The sequence below is a fragment of the Trachemys scripta genome, chromosome 15 (genome assembly GCF_013100865.1).
Source record: "Trachemys scripta elegans isolate TJP31775 chromosome 15, CAS_Tse_1.0, whole genome shotgun sequence".
NCBI classification, from domain to species: domain Eukaryota; kingdom Metazoa; phylum Chordata; order Testudines; family Emydidae; genus Trachemys; species Trachemys scripta.
This window is the reverse complement of record NC_048312.1, coordinates 7883827-7901763: the sequence shown is the minus strand read 5'-3', so window position 1 is coordinate 7901763 and position 17937 is coordinate 7883827. Positions and strand designations below refer to the sequence as shown.

The 17937-nt window shown below is 41.5% G+C and overlaps 1 protein-coding gene across 9 annotated transcripts in view; it reads left to right on the top strand.

Moving 5' to 3' along the window:
- Positions 1-17937, top strand: part of PITPNM2 (phosphatidylinositol transfer protein membrane associated 2) — a 205022-nt gene that overhangs the window by 81313 nt on the left and 105772 nt on the right. For all 9 annotated transcript variants that reach the window (XM_034791626.1, XM_034791625.1, XM_034791623.1 and 6 more), the window contains one exon: positions 16559-16732. In XM_034791626.1, coding sequence (XP_034647517.1) covers positions 16655-16732 — 78 coding nt within the window. In that variant the 5' untranslated portion in view covers positions 16559-16654. The remainder of the gene's footprint in view (positions 1-16558; positions 16733-17937) is intronic.

The window sequence follows — 17937 nt, the reverse complement described above, 5'->3', positions numbered from 1 at the left end:
TTTTCGTAGCTGGGCTAGCCAATGCGTGTGGAAGATTATACAGGGACATAAGGAGAAACTCTAAGTTCTGAAAGGAGAATCCATTTAACTGGGGCACTTTCCAGGAATGATCCATTCCTCTGGAAGTTAATAGTTCCAAGTTTTAAGGCAGCATGTGTTAAGGAGTAACTTTAAACACATCTTTAGTACACATTGTTTCTGATTTTATTGGTAAACCCCGTGTAGGGATCTACTTTGGCCATACAGAATGATGCTGATCAATGGAACCTAGCCTAGTTCGTTTAGAGAGGGGAAAGGTGGTTTTGTGGCTAAGCCTAGAAGTGGGAGCCAGGAAGACCTGGGTTCTATTCCCAGATCTATAACCCATTCATTGTGTGACCCTGGGCAAGGCACTTCGTCTCTCTCTGCCTCATTTCCCCAGCTGCAAACTAGAGAGAATGATACTACCCTTACTCAAAAGGGCACTGCAAGGCTTAAATCATTAATGTTTGTAAAGTGCTTTGAGATTCTTGCAAGGAATTCACTAGGTCTGGGCAGCTAAGTATTATTTATTACTCTTACAGCACTTGTTGATCACCATCACTCTTTTATTCTTCCCTGGTTTGCAAAATTGGTCTGCTTAGATACTAGAGTGATGGGAGCGCTAAGCATGCTTCAGATATTACCCGTTTTCCTCCCAAGTTAACCTTTGGTCCCTGTCTTATATCTTCTATTTTCAGGCAGTGTTCAGTGCTGTTGTGGTTTTTCTTTTTTTATCATTGTTGGTTTGTTTTTGTTTTCTGAACCAACCATTTTAAAATAACACAACAAAGCCAATAGATTCCCCTCTTTACAGTTCAGGTAGTGGAACACCTTGCAGAGTAGTCACTTAGGACGACAGGGGCAGGAAAACAGTTCAGAGTAATTTGTGATGTTGCTCAGGGTTTTTAGTACCGACCACATGGAGGGGCTACAATTCCTGTAGTGCTGTTTTCTTTCCCTTCTCCAGCTCGTCCTGTTACAGCTGTTGCTGCAATATACAGTTTGAATGTTCTTTACATTGTAGCAAGGAAACCAAACAAATGTGGGACTGAGTTTAATCTTGCAAAAGGTTTATTAGTACTGCACTGAAACATGCTGTACTTCTGATTCAAAATGGCTCCTACAAGTTTAAATATACAAAGGTATGGCTGGCTTCCCTCTTGGGACTGGCAGGGTCATTTTCTGCAGTATAATCAGCCTTCTCTAACCGTGGCCTGTCTCTGCATCTGGGTTTTATTATGATCGACTTTGCTGCAGGCGTCCTTTAGTTGAGGTTTGCAAAAGCTATTGAGAATCATCAGACATGACTGGACTAATGGAGAAGAATGTGGGTTCAGTGGGAAGTTGATTGGGGCATTGTGATAAGAAACTGGGGAAGAGGTGACTTTTAAAAACCAATCTAACAATTAAGCAAAAGGAAACTGTGTATTTCATTAACCACTTAAGTGCTTTTCAGATGTCCAGCATGAATACATAATTGCTTTGCTTCCTGAGTTTGCTTGCATGCAAAAAATATATATTTGGCTTTTCTTCCCCTCCAGTACAATATGGCTCTGTAAGCTACATCCACTGTCTTTGTATCTCCAGTTTATATCGGCAGGTGTAAAATGCATGTTCAGTTCACTTTGAGCATTGTATATTTAAAATGCCTTTTCTCTACTTCCATTTCCCCCATCATGCAAACTTAGCTGTTTTGAATGTCAAAAATAGCTGCAGAAAACAGGTGTTCAACCAAAAGGTTGCAAAATGAACAAAGGTTTTGTGAAAATACTGGTAATTTCACGACGGTTTTGGGGATGGTGAGCTCTCACATAGCCCCAAATTTAACCACAACCTCAAGATTTTGTGAAAAGAATTTCCCCAAAGAGAGAATTGGCATCCCACAGCTCTCATATCCTTTGGCGAGTGAATGTGGCTTAGGGGGTAGAGGAGCAGGGTACTGAGAAACAGGAGCCTTGGGTTCTATTCCTAGCTCTGCCCTTGTCCTGCTGGGTGGGGGTGACCTTGGGTGAATCCCTTACCTGCTCTCTGCCCCAGTTTACCAATGTTTAAAATTAGGATAATATTTCCTTACTTAAAGCTATCATGAGGAATATTTAATGTCTGTAAAGTACTTTGATCCTCAGAATTATGGCACCGGATATAGTAAATGTGGAGAACTAGCCTTAATATTAATCTTCATTGATACAGGTTGGGCTGAAGCCTCCAGCAAGTGTTAGAGAGGATCCCAGGAAGCTGTTCCATTCTCCCTGATCAGTATTTGAGGCTGGGTTACATTCTTGGAGGGTACACAACTAGAAGTGTGACTAGCACACAGAGAGGAATGAATTTGCACCGCTCAGTGCAAAACAAAGGCTTCCTTCAGCTAGATATGAAACATAAATCCAGAACTTGCAATAACTGAGGTTCAAACACAGGGTCAGGCTTCCTACAGCAGAGAGCCAATGGGTCAAGCTCCCTGCTGTGATTAGTTGCTTGTGGGCATGAGTTGAAGGCTCATCCCCATATGGACTTCTCCAGGCTCCCATCAGAGTTTCTCCTTCCTGAGTTATATCCCCACCCGCCAAGGGAAAAGGGGGGCTGCTGTCAAGTCACCTTGATAACCAGCAGGAGTTTCCTGGGGGCATGCGTGGGGAGAATGGTGATGAACCCAACTGTTGGCAGCAGCTATGGGGCCTGCGACTGCCTGAAACGGGGATTTAACCCCAGGCTTGACAGGTGCTGCGTGGGATCCATTGTGCTGCCACAGAGGCTCTAGGGGTTCTTTATTTTTTCCATTTAATTTGGATCCTGCAAACGGGAATAGTGAAAATAACCCCCCCCCCCCCAACCCTTTGCACTGCTTCATGGCCCCTTTCCTCCTCCTGCAGTAGGCAAATCTGCTTCTCCTGTGACTCATGCACTGAAATGACAGATTTTCTGGCATTTCCTGGGCTCATCCAATGCTTGACTGGCTTTGCAAGCTGCGCTGTGCCTCGTTTATTGATAGTCTGGAATGTTTGATAGGAAAATACTTCTGCTCAGAACGCTGCAGAGGAGTGGTTATGCTGTTATGGGGAGAACTAGCACCCTGGATGGTGCTCAGTCGTGACACAAGCTCTGTGGGAGTTTTGCCAGGTAGACATATTGCTCCAGGCTGTACAATGGAAAATAACTTGTCGCCAGGCCTTTCTTGCTAAGTCCCTGTGCTTAGTCCTTAATGAGAAAGAAATAGCATTGGGCGTCTGTCCTTTTCACAGGGGCTTGGATATCAATTTTGTGTAGCTATTTCCTATACAGACATTTATCTAGAGACTGGATTAAGTTAGATGACAGTTTAAAGTACTATGAAAAATCTGCAGGTAAAGTTACTGCAGGCAGCAAGCAGGGGAAATGCGGGAATGCTAGTTGTCAGTGCTGCCACGATCCATCATCCTTCAAAAAACATAAAATAATATGAACTTTATTACAGCCAGCTGGGATAAGAGTGCTATTTCAATTACAGTGCCCAGACAGTGGGCCCAATGCAACTCCCACAGATGTCAAGGGAGAAACTCCTATTGGCTTCAGTGGGTATTGGATAGGTCCCAGGAGACAGCCTGGTGCATACAATGGAGCAAATGTTTCCTGGCAGTTTTCAGAACTCTGGGTGGTGCAACTGCAGTTGCTGGTTTAAGCCCGTATTGATCTGTGACCTCCTTAAAGATCAGGCCCTCTAGGAAACACTGGTTTACTCTGAACTAAATGGTTACCTTCATTACCTTCAGCCCTTGCCTTTGCTGCTCTTCTAATTGTATTTATTCTTGAACTATCATAATTGTCCTCAAAGGATCAAGGAAGGAAGCATAGATAGTAGGTACCTCTGGAATTTTACAATCAAGGGGTCAAATTCTGCTCTTGTTTTAGAGGCACAAATCTGGAGTGAGTCTTTGTTTGAGTGGAGTTGAACCAGATTTATGTCTATGGATCAGAGAATGGAATTTGACCCTAACTGAATTTTCACACTTACTGGGGAATTTTCCATGGCTGATGGAATGGGAATCACTTTTTAATATCTGGCTTTATACTGGTCTTCTTAGGACTATTACCCTTTTTGTCAAATTCCAAGCACCAAGATTGTGTTTACTATGTCTTGTTAGAGAGGAGCAGTATGTTTTGTTACACAGCCAGAAGAAGAAATCCCACCAATCTACCAGTGCAGCTCAATTTGGACTCCTTTGCATCAGCTCGCAATCTGCTTAGCTGAAAATATCCTGGAAACCCATCAATTATTTAGGCGTTATTAGAGGCTGGGTTCCATGTTGCAGTCAGTATTAGGAATGATTTGTAGCAGCAATAAGATCTGACGGGTAAAAACGCTGCATCACTTCATGTGGGGGGAAAAATCAGCCCCCTAAATGTACTGACTGATTTAATATGTAAAAATTCTTGATTATCCATGTACCTTCATTACCCTGGTGCAGTGTTGAAGGGAGGAAACGTAAGTCTCTTCCTTTCTGAAAATCACCGTAAAAGGCACTTATCAGATATTCAGACTAATTATTTTCGAGATTGAAACTCTGAAGGCATTATGCAGGGTGTGAAATCTGTTGGTGTTACGGATGAAAGAACCAACAGACACAGATATTAAACATTCACCACAGCAGGACATGAGGATCACAAACTTTGAATCTCAGTTCCAGTATTGGTCATCAGCCCCCACTAATTAGTCTTTCTCCTCCCATCCTTTGCTTCCTGGGCAGTTCTAGATACCTAGGCAGTTTTCCTGTGGGATAGATTCATAGATTATAGGACTGGAAGGGACCTCGAGAGGTCATCGAGTCCAGTCCCCTGCCCGCATGGCAGGACCAAATACTGCCTAGACCATCCCTAATAGACATTTATCTAACCTACTCTTAAATATCTCCAGAGACGGAGATTCCACAACCTCCCTAGGCAATTTGTTCCAGTGTTTAACCACCCTGACAGTTAGGAACTTTTTCCTGATGTCCAAGCTAGACCTCCCTTGCTGCAGTTTAAACCCATTGTTTCTGGTTCTATCCTAAGGCTTGGTCTACACTACCCCCCTAATTCGAACTAAAGTACGCAACTTCAGCTACGTGAATAACGTAGCTGAAGTTCGAAGTACCTTAGTTCGAATTAGTTCGAACTTACCTTGGTCCACACTCGGCAGGCAGGCTCCCCCGTTGACTCCGCGGTACTCCTCTCGGCGAGCTGGAGTACCGCAGTCGACGGCGAGCACTTCCGGGTTCGACTTATCACGTCCAGACTAGACGCGATAATTCGAACCCAGAAGTTCGATTTCCAGCCGTCGAACTAGCGGGTAAGTGTAGCCAAGGCCTTAGAGGCTAAGGTGAACAAGTTTTCTCCCTCCTCCTTATGACACCCTTTTAGATACCTGAAAACTGCTATCATGTCCCCTCTCAGTCTTCTCTTTTCCAAACTAAACAAACCCAGTTCTTTCAGCCTTCCTTCATAGGTCATGTTCTCAAGACCTTTAATCATTCTTGTTGCTCTTCTTTGGACCCTTTCCAATTTCTCCACATCTTTTTTAAAATGCGGCGCCCAGAACTGGACACAATACTCCAGCTGAGGCCTAACCAGAGCAGAGTAGAGCGGAAGAATGACTTCTTGTGTCTTGCTCATAACACACCTGTTAATGCATCCCAGAATCATGTTTGCTTTTTTTGCAACAGCATCACACTGTTGACTCATATTTAGCTTGTGGTCCACTATAACCCCTAGATCCCTTTCTGCTGTACTCCTTCCTAGACAGTCTTTTCCCATTCTGTATGTGTGAAATTGATTTTTCCTTCCTAAGTGGAGCACTTTGCATTTGTCTTTGTTAAACTTCATCCTGTTTAACTCAGACCATTTCTCCAATTTGTCCAGATCATTTTGAATTATGACCCTGTCCTCCAAAGTAGTTGCAATCCCTCCCAGTTTGGTATCATCCGCAAACTTAATAAGCGTACTTTCTATGCCAATATCTAAGTCGTTGATGAAGATATTGAACAGAGCCGGTCCCAAAACAGACCCCTGCGGTACCCCACTCGTTACGCCTTTCCAGGGAACCATTAATAACAACTCTCTGAGTACGGTTATCCAGCCAGTTATGCACCCACCTTATAGTAGCCCCATCTAATTTGTATTTGCCTAGTTTATCGATAAGAATATCATGCGAGACCGTATCAAATGCCTTACTAAAGTCTAGGAATGCCTTACTAAAGTCTAGATAGTGCATGCTTTCTCAGTCCCTAATCAGTCTTTAGGCAAGGTAGACCTCGCACTGACAGTTTCCAGTGTGGAGTATTGTGAAGCCATGGTGATGACTCCATGGTTGAGAGTGTAATATATTTTTTCCTTTTATAAGACCATCTTTAAACCAGTTCTGAATGTTCGTTTTAACAACTGCAGTGTTCAGATTTGCTACCTTAATCGTGGCTTTTATGCAGCAGAGAAAAGGGTGAAACCCTCCTGTTCACTCGGCAGTGCTTTCACAATTGCAGGTTGGGTTTTTTGTTGCAACTTTGTTTTCAGAAACCCCAGTGTTAAATGTGATTTTGAGCCTGGGAGCTCTGCAGGGTTGGTGTCATCCTCCTCAGCCCCATGGCTAAAGATTGGCGAATGGACACCATCTAGCAAAGAGGGCAGGTGTATGCGGCGGGCTATTGCTCCTTTAGCTCTTCCTTTTACTACTCTTAGTTTTCTCACTTGGTGCTGTTACCGCAGGTCTTATTTTCACTACTCAAAAAGACCTGTTCTTAACAGCTAACGCACAGTGGAATGCTAGTGAAGATAAGGCGGATTCAAGTTTTCATATGAACTAACAAGTAGAGTGAGATGAGGTTTCCCCCACCGTGTTTGGCTGTGTTTCATGGCAAAAAAAAAAGTGGCTCTTCTTTTTTATGATGGTGGGATCACTAACATGTGTTAGTGTTTTAATGGAGACAAGGCACCAATAATTCTGACTGGGCAGCAGCTAGGTGATGTCAACCACGGCCGGGGGGGATGGGTATGGCGTTGACCTCACCTAGCTATGTCATGGTAAAAACTACAGGTGCCTTGTCTCCACTAGGGTTTTACACGGGATGGCTACCGCATGTGAGTTATCTCACAGTAAATCACATCTTTGTCTGGTAGTGAAGACAAAGCCTTCATTGGCCCAAAGGACACTGGCTAAACACAATCACACACAGTCTCCTCCTAAACTCCTCCAAGAGGCCCCCACAAAAGCTCTTTAATTGAAGCGTGTAGGAGCAATAGATTCTTCCATAGCCATCTTAGGGGATGTCTTCACAGCAGCTGGGAGGTGTAGGCAGACAGCTCAAGCGAGTGCCTAAAAATAGCAGTGTGGCTGTGGAGGTCTGGACAGCAGCTCGGGCTGGCTACCTGAGTACGTACCCAGGGGGTCGGTGGGATTGTAGTAGGGCAGCTAGCTCGAGGTCACACTGCTATTGGGAGGTGCTAGCTCAAGCAGAGCTAATACATGTCTGCCTGCATAGGGAAATACACTAGCAGCTGTTGTGCTGCGTACCCAAAGTCAGAAAAGCCATCTCGAAGCATTCTTGGCCAGGCATCACACCTCCCTAGGTGCTGCCCACAAATTGCACAGGCTTCCAGATGGCAGTTTCTTAACAGTCCACAGCCATTGGATTTACCATGGAACAGATGCAAAAATGCCCCCCTTTACTGTGTCCCTTCAGGTTTGCGATGCCTATTTACAGCAACCCCCTGCAGTTACCGTTCTCTTAATGCTGCTCATATATATTTTTGTATCCAGTTATTTTTAGCAACATGATGCGGAGGGAGGCAGGCGAGGAACAGTACTGAGAGAGTGGGGTCTGCGTAGTTCTCTTCCGCAGAGCTGAGCCTGCAAGAACCTGACTAGAGTCGCTCTGCTGCAAGCCTTCCATCAGGGCGCTCGTGACATTTTTGTGACTGTTGCTTGAAATGTGCATACAATAAAGGCCATTTGGAAGCATTTATCATTTAATCTCAGATGTGTTCCTTTTTATATCCATTTTTTCTAAACAACAGCAGAGGGGGAATTATAGCTTATTTTATTTTTTTCCCCTAAACTGATCCATGACTTCACTATGCATCGCAGGTTTTTAATGTCTCTCTTTATTTCATTTTTTCGTAACCTCCAGGCACAGCGTAACCTTAAACATTAATTTTCCAACTACCATTCGGCTAATGGACTTCCCTGCTATTAAATCCCCTTGGAGTTAGAATGCCAAAAGCCGAACTGAGCACTTTGGGGAGCTCACACTCTAGCATCATTAATACAATAGAAAGAAAGAAACGCAATATTCCTGTACCCAGATGTCGCAGGAATAGAGTAAATGGAAATGGTTATAAGATACTGTATTGTAGCTTCATATTAAAAAATGTTTCATGAATCATTTTTTTGCTGCAAGCCAGTATTTGGCTGCCCAGTGAACTATAACAAGATTTAATAGCCACAGTGCAGTTGTATTGAATTTGGACTGATTCCATCCTTCTGTTGTAATAAACGTTGGCTTTACAATGGGCTCTTAAATTCTACAAGTGACGTCAAATTGCATCTAATAATGGAAAAAAGATTAAGTACTGTAAACTCAGCTTTTTCTCTTAATGTTTTCTTCAAGCCTTGCGTTGTCTTCTGGTCTGTGTCCTCATCCCAATGCACCATTATCTACACGTTCTGTATCTGAGTGAATTTGTTCTGAGCTTTGCATCTTAATAGCATCACCAACCACACATGCCCACACCTCCTTTTGTTTTTCTCTTTTATATTCCTGAAAGTGTGGGATTAATTGTACTGCAGGCTAGAGACAGATATGGTGTATGCAGGCATTCTGCAGCCTTTTCCCCTCGCAGCTCTTCCAATGCACCTTAACCCATTCCTGCATTCAACACACCACTCCGGGGAGGTATTGGATTGTGTCAAATTGTTTGGTGATTCTGTGTCGTGGGCAAATGTTGGGTAGGGACCCAACTGATTTTCACATGTGATCTAAGGCAAATTTTGAAACTGAGTTGGGTTTTTGGGTTTTTTGTTTTTTTTTTTTGAAGGGACATTATCAACCTGAATTGTTTGTAAACTAATTTCCAAAAATATCATTTGCTGAGACAGATCCCTTTAAACATGTATAATTCACACCATGCTGGTTTGAAGGATTTTTCTGCTCCCTGATGTTTATATGGATATTTCCAGTTAATTAGTTTATTTTTTGCTATATAACTATATATGAAAACGGAGATTATCTATACAAAAAGTGCTGTCAAATACATAAGGTGGACCAACTGAAGAAATATAGAAAAATATTTTTAACGCTAACTACTTTCAGGAGTAGGTGTTTATAACAACCCTAGTAGTCACAAAGTTATTGTGCAGAAATGTGTTTTTTCAACTTCTAATGTGAAAGTTACATGAACTAATCTACTTGCTCGTGCATAACGTGTCACGTTTTTAAAAATTGCACAATGTTCACATGTTCTTCAGCAAGCCCTTGTAAACAGTATTTTTCCCCGAATGAAGTAGCCCTTAGCAAAATTAACTTTGGTCTTAGGACCCTTACACCATCTCTCTCAGCAGCGTTGGTATATCTGTGTACCACTTGTAGTGTTTGTAGTCTTGATAGAGTTGGGATGGGGTGTGGTACTATCTGCCTTCCTGCTCACTCTCCCCTCAGGGACCTCTTACTGGATTGATAGGATTTTAAAAGAAAAACAATTTAGGGGACAGCTCCTTGAAATGTGGTGGTTAGAATGAACATTCTAATGCAGTTGGGACAGACTTTTTTGTGGGGATTGTGGAGGGGGGACACAGGACTGATCCAAATGCTAAATATCACTCTCTTCACGAAGAGGTCATTTCAGGGGATAAAGAAACCATACCGAAGCTAAAGAGGGGCTCAGAGCACAAGGGACATGGAATTTTTAAATGGTCTCTTGGTAACACCTTTACAAACCCCTTCAGTATTATTTAGTTGATTTGTTTGTATTGCATATTACCATTGTTTCCTTATTAACTACCATTCATTTCATAATTGTGTGAAGATATTTTGAGGAAAACTAATTCGTACTTGAGTTATGAACACTGATAGTCTTAAATAGTGGGATCTTTGGGGGAGCGGGCTGTTTCGCAGGGAAGGGAGGGAAATTCAGTCACAGCCATTTCTTAACCTAGTAGGTGGGTAGTATAGCCTAGTGGATAAGGCACTGTATTAGTACTCAGGAGACTTGGGTTCAGTTCCCAGCTCTCCTGTGAGTTGACTTGAATCAGTCACTTGCCCTCTGTGTGCCTCAGTTTCCCCATCTGTAAAATAGGGGTAATGATATTGACCATGTTTATAAAGTGCTTTGAGTTCTACAGATGAAAAGTGCTATGTAAGAGCTAGGTATTAATAATAAAATAAACATCTTGGGTGTACCTGTCTGTGTACCTTTACACCTTTTAATTCTAATTGTGTGGGATAAAGCTCATACCTGCAGCTAGAAAAGCTATTTTCTGTTGCTTTATGCTTTTAGGATTTATTTCTCCCCTAATGAATATGTTTAATATTAGTTTCAGCATGGGGCATCTATTGCTTCCGCTGTTTAGCTCATTTCAGTCCTAGCTCAGCTCTGTGTACTGCAGAGGCAGCTCTCAGAAAATATTAGCTGATCAGAAATGAGTTGTTGAGGTGACAGCTGGGAGAGCTTGTAGCAGCCCAGCTGGGGGTACAGCAATAATGGGTATTTATAGCTTGAATTTACCAGACGGTGATTGGTTTTCCCACATTGGACCCATCTGACAAGCTGAACAGCCAGAAGACAGTAAAAAAAAAAAAAAAAATGTTGTTTTTTGTTATAATCCTCAACCCAGACCTTTTAGGGTCATCCCTTCAGCTTGATCAGGGTTTGGCCTTCAGGACTTTTGATGTTTAAGTATCTGCCATTAATAGTCTCAGCACTCATTAAATCTTATTCCCTAATTACAAGGTTTCAGTTGTCATCAGTCCTTCAGTAAAGCCCTTTTGCAGTCTCTGAAGCGTCATTTAATGCCAAGGAGGCTGTGGCAGTCACATCTCAAACCTCTGGTGTCAAACAACCGATACGTGGGCTGGATTGAGGTGATTAGATGCATCTGCTGATGGATTTGGATTCGGCTGAATCTAATCTTTTTTTCTTTTTAGATGGAAGTTTCCAAGCCTTTTGTTGTGAAGGAAACCTTTACAATCAGAACTCAATGAAGTGAGGGGGGGTGTCTTCAGAAAGCCTGAAATTATAGTTCAGAGGTGGCACTGACTTGACTCATCTCAGTGGGGCATTAACTCTGAAGCCCAAGTACGATGCTTTAAGAGCCTGACTTCAAAATAATTGAAGTATAAAATTATGCGCCTGGCATATATGCAAATAGTTACTGCAGTTCTGTGTACAAAGGAGTAACGGCATATACGAATAGCCAAATAGCAGTAGGCCTAAAAATGCCCTGTATCACTATTTCCCTCCACTGCACAGCTTTTGAATGTTACTAACTAGCTTTGAGTGTCTCAGATTTTAGTGCCCTCCAGGAGCTGCAGGTTATCAGCGCCTTGGAAAATCAGGCCAAAGATGCCTGAAGTTGGACAGCCAAAATCCAGAGCCACTCTTGAAATGATGCCCTCAGTTGCAACCTAATGGCCATATTCCACCTCTTTGCACAACCCCCCACTTTAAGCAGTGGGGTTTCAGCAGTGGATTGGGCTAGTCTATACATGTGTAGACCTGGCCCACAGACTATGAATAAACTTTAATTGATCCCAGTTCACAGACTGTTGACAGCCCTGCTCTAGAGCCCTGTTCTGCTCTCTCACTGGTGGTCACCCTTAAAAGCTTTCTGTTTTTGCTTGAGATAACATTACCTCCGTGCAGTATATGCAGTATTGACTATACTTGGTACTGGGAATACTGCAAATACCAAGGTCATGCTATCTGCTTATCTATGACCATCAAAATGTCTTTACAAGGACAGCTGCTGTCCATCAGTGTGAATTGGGAATAACACTGCTGATTCAGTGCATTAACTCCCAATTTGCATGGATATATCTCACATCTGAATCTGGACCATATCCATATTTTATCCTTCCCAATACAATGCGTTTTCCTGGGTTGCCACTAAGTCACACTGCAATGTTTGACACAGGTTGCTATTTTTCAGGTTAAAGGCAGCCCAGACTCCACATTTTTCCATATTTTTTTAACTCAGACTGACTTAAAAATTTGCTTTATGTGTGCCGAGTGCTTGGTGTCCCTCCCTCAGGACCAAGCTGCTGATCCTAATCCTGGGTACATTGGCTGACTGGCACACATAGCTTGAAGTTGAAAATGAAATCTGGCATTTCAGCTCAGTTTCCTTCAGAAGGGTAGTTGCTTCTTTAGACTATGTTTTGTGGAGGATGTGTATGCATCTGCCATGGCAAGCTTCCTTAAGTGCAGGATGGGACCCAAGCAGTGGAACAGAGCCACAGGAGGAATTCAGAAAAGTACAGTCCAGATGGGCGGATCCTCTGGTCCTGCTCTTTTGTGGAGTGCTTGGTGGTTCTAGGCAACAGGAGACTTGTCAGTCACATATTGGGCCAAACCAAAACCGTGGCTCTGAACTCACTGAACTTTTGGAAAGGCCACACCTGGAAGGGAACTTTGCAGCGAGGGCTTGCTCATCTCTCATAAAAACTGAGATGTGAGCTAGATCGCTGCCCATTTCTGTAACCAAGACAGGCTATTCAAGGGGGGCCTGACACTCAAAGACCATGTGCAAGTTGAGCCTGCTGGTGGCTGCTACTGTATGTGCTTGCGGCCCTTGGGCCTTTTTTTGTTTTTAAATGGATGCAGTAAAATAAACCATCTTGTGTCTTGGTTGCCTGAGTCTGTCTGAATTATTATTTATTACCTGTCTGGCACTGAATTATAAACACTTTTTTTTCATCCCAATACCCGTTTCCTGCCATTTTATTGCTCCTAAGATGCTCTTTTGTTTTATTCATCTCTTATAATCAACTGAAATACCCTGTTTTTAACAAGCACGCGAAGACAGGCAGGTGATGGATGCAACCAATGTGCCTGTGACACCATTTCAAAGCATCTGAAAAAGATTTTAACTTAAATTTTAAAAGATCACTACATAGACTGAACTGTTCCACCCCACACAAGCAGCCAAACGTTATGTTAAACCTCCTGCTTTAAAAGTTCGAATGCCAGCTTCTCCTTGGAAGGTCAGATATGTTCTGATCTTGGGGGCAGGGTGGTGTTCAGGGCCTATCTCTATTAAATATTATTGCTTTGTTCCATAACATTAATGAAAAGCCTCTTAAGCTTATCCACACCCCATTCTGGAATGTTCTCCTAGTGGATTAGCCTGCCAGAGAAATTCTTTTGGTAGAGTGCACACACGCGTGTGTGTCGGGGGTTGTCTTGACAGAAGTATTCCCCGCAGGGTCTGTCATGTCAGGGAAATTTTCCCTGGGGTTGTGCTGACAGGAATAATAATAATAATTTAAAAGCAATAAAATGCCATGAAACAGAATTAAAAATGAAAAAAATACATTTAAAATTCAGTGCCAGACGGGTAATTATTCTGGGCAAGTCAGTGAGCAGTGAGATAGGGGAGGTAATAAAACAAACCTTAATAATAAAAATAATAATAAAAAAGACTTAGAGCCCCTATGTAAATATCCCAGCAACCTTCCACCCCCATCCTGCTAACACTTACACAAGTGTGTTAAGTGTTAATATTCCCATTGCATAAACTCAGGAATGTGTGTAGGTGTTTGCAGGATTGGGCCTAAACTTGCTTATAAGAGAGTGCTTCTTGGCATGGCACAATGTGGTTTAGGCACAAGACAGGAGTGAGGAGGAGCCTGGGTTCTAATCCTGGTTCTGATGCTCATGTACTCTGTGATTTGGGCATATCATTTAGTATCGCCAAGCTTTATTTAATGTCAATAAAGTGCGGTGTAAGTGCCAAGTATTTTTAGGGACCCTCAGTGAGAGCGGTGGGACAGGAAGTCAGTGCTCCCAGGCTTCCTGCCCTCGGCTTAATTCACTAGATCATGTGGCTTTTGTGGGATCATTATCACTAAAGCAAATTTTAGGATTTAATGTATTATCTGTATTAAGCTAGGCAGGCATCTTGCTGTATAATGAGCTAGTGGACTGTGCTTTCACTCTACTGAACAGCTCTGGCCCTCTGTTAACAAAAACGTGACTTTGGAAGCTAACGTTTAGCGTGGGTGGAATCCTTTGACAAGGTTGGAGAACTCAGTCAGGCTTTTCTTGGAGTTATTACAGTAAGTTTACCAAATTTTTTGCCCTGGTGCACATAGTTTTTCTGTGGTATCAATCTTGAAATTGGGATGCCTTTATTTTCCGTGTACTGCACCTTCGCGTTTCTAAAGATTGCTTCTCTTCAGGGACAGCAGCCAGATTGTCATCAGTCACAGCAGCTGTTACAGGAGTCATACAGTGTGCATTCTCATGGAGACTTTACATGGAGTTCTTGTTGTTTTCATTAATCTAAAATCATTCAGATTAAAAGTACGTGTTTCGTTCTTTGAGTATGGAAACATTAACAATTTTTACTTCCTCTGTTTTGTTTGAGGGAGTTAAAATCTTGTCTAGTGGTAGAACAGCTTATTCTAACTTTCTAAATATACACAATAAATAATGCAAACCAATATTCACCTGATTTTGAAATGAGAAATGGAGGTACACCTTATAGAAGCATGTTGTTTCTTTTGTATAACTACAGTATCTTACTTCTGTAAAAACAACGAGGAGTCCTTGTGGCACCTTAGAGACTAACAAATTTACTTGGGCGTAAGCTTTCGTGGGCTAAAACCCACTTCATCATGGGAGTTGCCTTACCAAGTGTGGGGTCAGTGCTAACGAGGCCAATTCAATTAAGGTGTAAGTGGCTTATTCTCAACAGTTGACAAGAAGGGGTGAGTATCAGTAGAGGGAAAATTACTTTTGTAGTGCTAACGAGGCCAAAGCAGTCAAGTTGGACATCTGCTTTACCACGTTATATCCGAATTCGTGGTATATCGGGGTAGACACACACACACACCTTACTGTATTTTTCACTCCATGCATCTGATGAAGTGGGTTTTAGCCCACGAAAGCTTATGCCCAAATAAATTTGTTAGTCTCTAAAGTGCCACAACGACTCCTTGTTGTTTATGCTGATACAGATTAACACGGCTACCACTCTGAAACCTGTTACTTCTGTAAGCAAGTGTAAGATTCTGAAATTGCCCACCCTGTGAATGAGTCATTAAACAATTTTTTCTCTGCTTTTCCATTAGATGTTCTTTTATGAAAAAAAAAATATATAATGTAACCAGATACAAAAATCTAGGTTAAAAGAACATTATTCAGGTTAGAAAGTCAATCACTCAAAAGTTTTAAGGTCCCCTGTACAGCTTTTTTTCTGCCTCCTTGTAAACACAATAAAGGAATTTTTCCTCTGTTTTTTTGTGAGAATTATATCGGAACAGTTTCACTAAGCAGATGTGACAAGAGGCCTGTATGCTTTCTGTAGAAGGAAAGGCATTTGGGGTTTATGTGCTGGGGAAACTGTTTTTAAAAATCATTTATTCTAGTGACAATGTTATCCCGTAATGCTGCTAAGGTTGGTGTTATCTTGGATAATCTGCCCCTGGGACTACTAGAAAGATTTACAGGTCTGACTGCCAGAGGGAGTTTTGCAGTCACGATTCAGTGTTCTATGCTCTCTCCTCTCCTCACCTTTCTTCTCTCCATTTCTATGTTTAGTACTGCTACAGCCACCATCCCTCGTCTGCCGTGTCCTGGAAGTACTCCGAAAGTTGCTCTCTTAGCCCTCTGTGTCGATCAGTCCTATTTTCTTTTAAATTGCACAGAAGCTGTGTATTATAGGACTTCTTTTCTGACTTGAAGTTTGATCTAATGCTGTTAACTTATGCTATGGGTGTGTAAAACAAGTTCTGCCATTAACTTCAATGGAGGGAGGATTTAATCCCTGGACTTCATTGGAGGGAAAAGAGAATGGATGCTGTTAATAATAATGGGAAGAAAAGTACGTTTTTACAGACCTCTTTGTTAGAGTCCAATTTAAGTTCTCCAATGTGGTGTTACCGAGGGCTGAGGAAGTCTCCTAATTAGTCTCTTTTGTCAGCTGCAGAGCAATCATGTAAGAGGATAAGAAGATCTGATGTCTCTGAGTGGCTACATCTCTGATGTGTCACTGACATTGGAGAGATACATTATTGTCCTACAACAAAAGCTTCACTTTTTCATTTTCAGCTGTGTCATATCTCAGCGGTGGAGATGTTACATATAAAAATCTGTTTGATATGGTGGCAAAGGACCCTAGGGCAATAGCTTTGAGGGTGTCCCCTGTAGCAAATCAAAATTCTTCTAAAAGAGTCTGTTCAACTTGATACCAGTTCCAGAGTAACAATCAAGGGATTTTTCTTTCTTGTTTTAAGATAAATTAATGTCTCTGGAGAATAAATTATTACTTTTAATCAGTGCAGAAAATAATCGCATCTCTCTGTTTTTATTTCAGGGGTCCTCAATGCACTCATTTACCATTATTTAAGGAGACTCTACTAGAAATATCTGGATTGCATTTCTGAACTGACAAAAAGGCTTGGACTTCAAGATGCTTATAAAGGAATATCGTATTCCAATTCCAATGAGTGTGGAAGAGTATCGGATTGCCCAGCTGTACATGATACAGGTTAGTAATGGTTCAAACAGACATAGTGATGGGCCCACACTGATTTACACAAATGGTATTTTGGTCTTCACTTCCTGTGCAAAAAGTGATGTCTTGATGAAGAACATAGTGATCTGGCGTTTCCGGCAGACTTTTCAGCTAACTTTTTTTTAATGCAGTTTTGCTTTTAAAATTTATTTGACCATCTTCTTTCAAGTTAAAGGCTGGATCCTGCTGTCCTTAAACTGGCAAAACTTCCTCTCTTGAAAGAGAGTTGGAAGTAAACAGATCTAGTACAAACTTGGGCAGTATCACACCTTGGGTAGGTTATTCCTATGTAGGGAAGCGCTGGACCTTAATTTTTATGTGGAAATATTAGTTCATTGTAACTTTCAAAAGGTAAACTAAAAATAGCTTAGCACATGTCTTACATACTATTTCTTTAATAATGATATGTAAGCACACAGATCCTGTCATCTTAGTTTAGGCACAACATTTAGTTTTTATTAAATCTAATGTAAATGTTTTCATCTCTTTTTAAAAAAATAGAAAACAAAATGTTTGTTTTTGTAATCTCAATCATCCATGCTCCCCCTCCTAAAAATGGAAATCCAAAAACAATAGCCTTAGGATGGTACATGAGAAACCCAGCAGTGAAATTTACTAACAAGGAAATGAAATTGCCCATCTAGTTTCATTGCCCATAAAGCTGAAGAAAATGCAAAAATGCCCTCAATCTAGCAAAACACATGCCTAACTCTGAGCACACAGAGCAGTTCCATTTTTATTTCAGTGGAACTGCTCCAGAGGCTTGTATTTAAGCATGTGCTTAACTGCTTTGCTGGATTGGGACCTAAAATGAACAGCATTAAATGGTGACAAATTATTCCAGATATGAGAAATTATTTTTATTATACTGTGATTTTTATTTTTACAGTGCCCCCCTCTAAAAAAAAAGAAAAAGAAAAAGAATAATTCATTGCTAGACTTGACTACCAAGCAGTGCACAGCATAATATATATTCTTCAATATTACCAAAGGAATTCTTTTTTCTGGCAAAAATATTTGAGTACGTATATAAATTGATAAATGGATTTGTAACTTAATATTAGCATAAGTGAGTAAACATTTTCTCAGGGGGCTTAATTTCTCTGTAGCTTCTCCTGAAGCTAAAATTGTTTTGAAAAATGTCATATAATTATTTTCTCATGACTTTTTCTATCACA